Source organism: Canis aureus, chromosome 15 (genome assembly GCF_053574225.1).
Source record: "Canis aureus isolate CA01 chromosome 15, VMU_Caureus_v.1.0, whole genome shotgun sequence".
Classification (NCBI taxonomy): domain Eukaryota; kingdom Metazoa; phylum Chordata; class Mammalia; order Carnivora; family Canidae; genus Canis; species Canis aureus.
Window position 1 is genome coordinate 62,687,639 of NC_135625.1, and position 7,783 is coordinate 62,695,421.

General features: G+C 40.7%; 1 protein-coding gene across 1 annotated transcript; it reads left to right on the forward strand.

Annotated features, from left to right (window-relative positions):
- The first annotated feature begins 281 nt into the window (after positions 1-281).
- LOC144284077 (olfactory receptor 2A5-like) lies at positions 282-1,214 on the forward strand. Its single transcript, XM_077848447.1, has one exon. It carries the CDS (start codon positions 282-284, stop codon positions 1,212-1,214), a length of 933 nt encoding a protein of 310 aa, XP_077704573.1.
- Positions 1,215-7,783: the final 6,569 nt, after the last annotated feature.

A 7,783-nucleotide genomic window follows, 5' to 3' on the forward strand; every position in this document is an offset into this window, starting at 1 on the left:
TAAGGCAAACATGAAAGAAGTATGAAAACCGGTTGAATCTGTGTGAAGGTAGGTGGGAGTTCTTTGCATAACTCTTGACCCTTTTCTGTGAGTTTACACTTTCATATTACAAGTTCAAATCAAGAAGGTTAGCAGTTTGGGGGAGTAAGGGAGTTGGCAAATAAGGACAAGGATACAACCCTTCTGCAAGCCTATGTTGAGATAAGTAACTCCAATTTTTGTCGATTGCCCAGCTCTGACCTTTTGTCACATTTCAGTCCTTGAAAATCTGTCATTAGGAAATGGGAAGCAACCAGTCATGGGTCACAGAATTTGTCTTGGTGGGGTTCCAGCTCGGTGCAGAGATGGAAGTGCTCCTCTTCTGGATCTTCTCCCTCTTGTATATCTTCAGTCTGCTGGCAAATGGCATGATCTTGGGACTCATCTGTCTGGACCTGAGACTGCACACCCCCATGTACTTCTTCCTCTCACACCTGGCTGTCATCGACATGTCCTATGCCTCCAACAATGTCCCCAAGATGTTGGTAAACTTAGTGAATCAGAAGAGAACCATCTCTTTTGTTCCCTGCGTAATGCAGACATTTCTGTACCTGGGTTTTGCTGCTACAGAGTGCCTGGTTTTGGTGGTGATGTCCTATGACAGGTACGTGGCCATCTGCCACCCCCTCCAGTACACTGTCATCATGAGCTGGAGACTGTGCATGGTCCTGGCTGTCACTTCTTGGGTGTTTAGCTTCCTCTTGGCCCTCGTCCATTTAATTCTCATCCTGAGGCTGCCCTTCTGTGGGCCTCATGAAATCAACCACTTCTTCTGTGAAATCTTATCTGTCCTCAAGCTGGCCTGTGCTGACACTAGGCTCAACCAAGTGGTCATCTTTGGGACCTGTGTGTTTATCTTAGTGGGGCCTCTCTGCTTGGTGCTGGTGTCCTACTCATGCATCCTGTTTGCCATCCTGAGGATCCAGTCTGGGGAAGGCCGCAGAAAGGCTTTCTCCACCTGCTCCTCCCACCTCTGCGTGGTGGGGCTCTACTTTGGCAGCGCCATTGTCATGTACATGGCCCCCAAATCCAACCACCCAGAGGAGCAGCAGAAGATCCTTTCCCTGTTTTATAGCCTTTTCAACCCTATGCTGAACCCACTGATCTACAGTCTGAGGAACACAGAGGTGAAGGGTGCCCTGAGGAGAGCCTTATACAGGCATAGGCATATGTGAGGGATGGGGAAAATCAACATGGTTGGGGACACTTTGCTCCCCATGAAATATGATAGGTGGCATTTTTCACCTTACGGTATAATAGATGCCACGTTAAAATAGACTATTTTAGACCTAAGCATTCAAACTGAAACCATAGAGACTTTAGCAAATAAAAAAGATGAATACCTTCATGCCTGTGGGTATGCAAAGATTCTTCGTTCTCTGGAAAAAACACAAGACACATAATTGGAAGACTCGATAAAGATTAGGCTTTTTCAAAATAAATCCTTCTGATAATGAAAGTTACTATGAAGAAACAAGAAATGCAAGTCACAGACCAAGTGAGTTGTATGTTTTTAAATGCAATGGTGAGTCAGGAATGACCACAAAAGGAGACACAGGCAGGGAAACACAAAGTTTGTTGTCCTCACAGGTCCTGGAAGGAGGCCAGCGCCACATAGGAATGACACCAGGTTGGTCGGAAGGCTGAAGATGGGAGAAGGGAAGGTTTATATCATTGTCTTCATGAGCATTTCCACAGAAGACACCCAATAAAGTGTTGTGTGAGAACAAGCTGAAGTTCCTGTAATGAGCACATCTTTGCCATGTAAAGAGAGAGCATCAAGTAGACTGATGATACAGGAGAATTCTAAAGCTGAGAATTTCTGTGATCTACAGAGCTTGACTTACCTTACTTCCTGTCATCTCCTTTAAATCGATCTGGCTTCTCTTCCACCTTGAGCTATAGAGTACTGTATAATAGTATGTGCTACAGTTGGCCCCTTCTTTCTCAAAAATCACCTGCCCAATTCTGACCCTCATACGACTGTGATGGATTTCTTCTCAGGTCTCCCAATCCCCAGTACTAAAATGGATTAGAAGAAACCAATTTTCAAAAGAAAAGTTTACGATTGTAAATTTCAAGTCAGGAAATGTTGAATCTCTGTTCTCTAAGAGCAAAACAAAATGAAAATAAATAACTTTTGCTTGGAAATGTTTTTTTTTTTAAAGAGATAATCTCTTCAGATCTCAGAACAAATTTCTAAAATATACCGCTTGCTTCTATGACAACAAAGTAAACAAAATTCAATCCTTTTGTCACTAAATTGTAATTACCAAAGATGAAAACAGAAATGGGGCTTCTCTGTCAGCTGCTGAGAAGGGAAAAATGTTCATGAGGTACCAGCAGGCACTCAGGTAGGGTGACAATGGAGGCTCCAGGCTCTGTTGAGAAACTCTTCAGGGAGCAACAAAGCCCATGAGTTTTTAAGATGTATGAATGTTGTCAGCTGGGAGGAAAAGGAACTGCTCTGTGTAACACCAAGTCCTCATCGTTACATAATGACACACAGTAAACACTAGTTTCAGTACAAGCCTTTAAGTTGAGGTAGGATAACTCGTTTGGTCTTCAATTGGTTGGAACTCAGAAATTAGTGAATCATGGATAATTGTAATGACATCTGTCATAATAATAATCTGGTATATGGACAGGGGCCAAATCTGTTGGAGGATCACGGCAAATACATCTGTAATTCTTACTGATTTGTTCTCTAATGAAACTGAATTGTACAATGACCATACTGTGCTGTGACGTACCATTGGCATTATTGATAAAATTTAACTATCTGATGCAAATAAATGATATGTCAGTGCTGATGCTAATGACCTAATGTACTGGGAAATCAAGCTAAAGTCTTCTCAAGTTGGAATACCAATGGAGAATGGCTGGTCTGGGGAAGCACTTGATTTGGCTAAACATCAGCTCATTTCTATGTGAAATAGCTCTGCTCAAGGTCATTTCAAGGTACAAACAACATAGCTCCAAGGGGAGCAAGTAATCAAATTAGCACAAAAATGTGAAAATGTATGTGATGGCTTTATGGGATATCGCTGTTTCTTTGAGTCTATCCTGAGTCCCCATGGGCTCCTCCAAATATGGGCCATCGTCACATTATTGCTATATCTATCATATTAAGTAAAACATTGCTGCACCTGCTTCATATGTGTGTTTCTAAATGTAGATGCCTAGAAAAATATGATCATTTTGCTATAAGAGCACCTTGGCCAAGGGCCAGGTGTGTGGACTGCGCAAAAAAGGGTTAACTCAGTTAAATCTGTGTAACTTGGGAATTAAAAGGAACTTTAAAATATTCTGATCCTATCACTTAGAGTGAGACACAGAAATGGAAATTGTGTCCCTCTGAGTTGGGATTCAGAATGATTTTTGAAAATTTGGGGTGGGAGTCCTGGAGGACGTGTGGCTGATGATGAAGAGCAGTGACAGGATAGCATCTGTCTGAGTAAAAAGGCAGGATCCAAGCACTGCTACTTGGTTAAGAGAAAAGACTGCAGGTGTCAGGATTCTCAGATGGTCCCCTGAGGTACCTGCCCCCTCTTTTAAATCAGGTGCTAATATGGGCTCTGCTGTGAAGATGTTTTGCAAATCAACTCATGGTAAACCATGGAGGTTATGTTGGTGGGCCTAGCCTAGTCAGGTGAGCTTTCTAAAACTAGGGAGTTTCCTCATCTAGCAGCAGGGGAGGAGGTCAGGAGATCTGAATGTGAGGATGGAGGGCATCATGTAGAGGTGAGAACTGTAGACTCAGCCGTGTCCTTGGGGTCAGCCTGTGAGACAGGTGTAGAGAATCCAGCTGTCCTATTGCAGGACTCTGACCCATGGAAACTAGGAGAGAACAGATGTGGCTCGTTTTTTGTTTTTCATTCTTATTTGTACAGTTGTGGTTTTTTTTTTACATTGTATATATACACACACATATATTTTTTAAAAATCTTTTTTAAGATTTAACTTATTTATTCATGTGAGACACACAAAGAGGCAGAGACATAGGCAGAGGGAGAAGCAGGCTCCATGCAGGGAACCCAATGTGGGACTTGATCCGGGGACTCAGGGATCATGCCCTGAGCCAAAGGCAGATGCGCTCAACCGCCGAGCCACCCAGGCATCTCTATTTTTTTAAATTCTTAAAAAGTTTCAATATAATTAACATACAGTGTTATGTTAGTGTCAGGTGTACAATATGCTGATTCAACAATTCCATACATTATTCAGTGCTCATCATAAATGTACTCTTAATCCCATTCATGCTTTCCCCCATCCTGTCACAAGCCAACCCTCTGGTAACAACCAGTTTGTTCTCTAGAGTTAAGAGTCTGTGGTTTTTTTTGTTTGTTTGTTTGTCCTTTTTTACCTTTCTTAATTTGTTTTGTTATTTGACTCCACATATGAGTGAAATCATATGATGCTTGTCTTTTACTGTCTGACTTATTTCACTTAGCATGATGCCCTCTAGGTCCATCCATGTTGCTGCAAATGGAAAGATTTCATTCTTTTTTATGCCTAAGTAACATTCCATTGTATATAGATACCAGTTATAGCATTGTTTTAAGCTGTTACATTGCTTTTACTTGTGACACCAACAGGAGAAAACTATAAAACTTTTAGTGTCAGATAAAATCCATTTGTTTCCAGCTCTGGCCCTTGTTAGGTTGGTAATCTACCAGTTAGTGCAATGGTACTCTACTTTTCTGGTCTTGGGACTTCTTTGAACTCTTAAAAATTACTGAGTTCCCAAAGAAAATATATTTATGTGGCTGTATTTTTTGATATGTATCATAATAGAAATCAAAAGTGAGACTTCACTAGATATTTTAATTCATTTGGAATTATTTCTTATATATTAATATAATGTATTTTCATGAAAAGTAACTATCATTAATAAAGCAAAAAAAAAGAGTGAAGAAAAGAGTGAAGCTATGTTTTACATTTTTAAGAAATATATTTTTTATTTTAGAGAGAGAGAGAAGAACACCAGAGCAGAGGAAGGACAGAGGGAGAGGGAGTTAGAGAATCCTAAGCAGACTTGACACTGAGGGGAAGCCTGACACAGGGCTGGATCTCACCACCCTGACATTATGACCTGAGCCAAATTCAAGATTCAGACATTCAACCAACTGACCCAGTCGGGAGCCCCTGGTTTACATTTTGAATAATCTTAAATGCTGGCTCAAGCAAGAAGAGCTGAATTTTGTATTTCTACTGCACTCTCGCTGATGCAAGATCACATGTCATGTTGCCTCTGGAAAACTGCATGGTGCACTCATGAGGGAGAATGAAAAAGGCAAAAAGTCTAAATATAATGATGAAAATAGTTTTGACCCAATGGTCCCTTTGAGAGATTCTCAGAGATGCCCCCCAGTCCCGGGACCACACTTAAGAATCAGGAACTTAGTATATTCAGCCTCAATCTCCACATTGATAAAATGGTAATGTTGATCAGATTAAACCAGGTAGTCCACATAGAGCATTTGGCATATTTTCTGAAACGAGAGAGGGGCTCAATAATGGTTGCCTGTCAATGTTAGAAGCCTTTGTCGTTTGTATTTACCCACCCTTACTGCAGGTAAAGATACGTCCTGGCTCAGGGGATGCATTCTCACTCAAGGTTGTCACAACAGGATTCCATGGGAATCCACCTCTCAAGCATCTAAAAGTCCCAGCCCTTCAGATGCTTTGATGGGGACTGCAGATAGGCCCGATTTCATCAACTGTAATCAACTAGAGAGTTTGGGTCTAGTAATTTGTGACATTTGTCTCCCATTTATAACCCTTGAGACAGTTGGAAGTTTGTGCAAGAACAGTGTGATGCCAATATCTGCCCTGTTTGTTCCCCAGAATTTTCCTCCAAGGACCCTCAGATACAACCTGAGCTCTCCCCCAGAGATGAAATTTAGGGATTTCCCTCCCGATTCTTAGGATGAAGACAAATAGCTGTAATAGCTTGTGATCATTCTGGGAATTGGAATTCTCAGTAGAAACTCAAGAATGTTTTTTAATTCATCTGACTCTAAAATAAAAGCTGTGCTCCTGGGGTTCTTTGAAGAGTCTTCGGCAAGTCCACTGAGTGACTCTTTCTGTATCTGGGATTTAATCCTCTGAAAGCTACTCAGGGAACAGGACATTATACCCATTCTAGAGGTACATTTCTCAACTCTGTGGGGTTGACTGTAGGTCAGAATTACTTCTTGTGAGAAAACCCAGTGCGAACCTGTCCTAATGCAGAGGACATTATCAGTTTATGCTGGGAGGTGATTTTCAGTGATAAAGGACGGGCTATGTGGACAAGAATGACATTCCTGGGTGATCTTCCCTCCTGACCCACACTGTGCACTATAGGTAGATGTCTGCCTCCCCTACCTTAGAGACCATCTGCCCATGTGTGGTGGGCAGGCATCCTTGAACTCCTCCAGCATCTCTCTCAGCATTTCCTCCTAATGTAACTTATGGATGGAGGGCAGAGCTAGCACCACTGTCTCAGTGTGAGGGGGCTCAGACAATGAGAAGCTTTAGAAGCATGCAGTCATTGTCTCTGCAAAAGGTTCTTAAATGGTCAAATTAAGAAAAGGACTTTATATATCCCCTAGCCTAAATGAAGATCTTGATGTCTAGATTTACCTGTGTCAATAGAAAAGAAAATTCTTTACAGTAAGAGTTACAGTAAGTCTTTGCTGAAACACTATAATGTGTAAGCTTGCCATATAGTTATTCTTTTTGGAACCATCCCAGGTTATCACCCTATTGTGATCATTATCAGGCTTAAAAATCACCGTATCTTATATATATGTCTTGCCTATCACAAAATCAGATAGAAGGAGTGCCAGTGTTCCTGATGAGGGTGGGAAAAATAGAGATCGTTCCCTGGATCAAGAAAACTTTCTAGGGTCCAGGAAAAGCTAGCAACCCAGAAAAGCTGCTCCCACTGACGAAGCAAAGGTTTCCTTATTTACACTGCTATTGTTTCTTTACTTCCACTGGGGAGGTGAAATTTTAGGTATGACTACCATGACATTTTCTTCTCGATGACAGCATTGTATCTGCTTAAGAGTTTTAACCTATCTTTAATTTTATTTTTATTTTATTCATTGTTTATGAGCAATACAATAATGATAATGAAAATGAAAAGATACACTAATTCAGATACAGAAATCACTAGGCTAGAAAGTTATTAAACAGATGTTCTAAAAAAAAACAGATGTTCTCACTGACTAGTGATGCATTCAGTGCTTTGAACAGTATATTTATCCTTTATGTTCACAGATCAAGTGTGATTCAGACATTGTCTATTGTATCCCACTGTGCCTCCGAAGAATTTGACAATACTGATGTTGCAGTCTCCCCTCCCGCTTCACATAATGTAGGCATGTCTTTATTTGTAGCAAAAATTCATGTTGCAAACTTAATGCACATTGACATAGAACCTTCCCAAATGCAATCACACTCATGGAGATGAAAGACTCTATGATTTTGTCTCTCTTCAATTTTCCTCATATTCTAACTGTGAATTTCTCCAAGGAAGTAGAATCCATTGATTTGTCAAATGAAACTTCCAAATACAAGATAGTTAGTACATCCATTTTTGAACTAAAATGACAATCATCCATCTAACATACATGTCTTGAGTACTTGTTTCATCTAGAACTTTACCTTTTATTTCAAGATATAAAGCTGTTCAGGACATAGTACATGCCCACAAGACTTCCTATTTGGTGAAAGAGAATCTCAGTTCAAA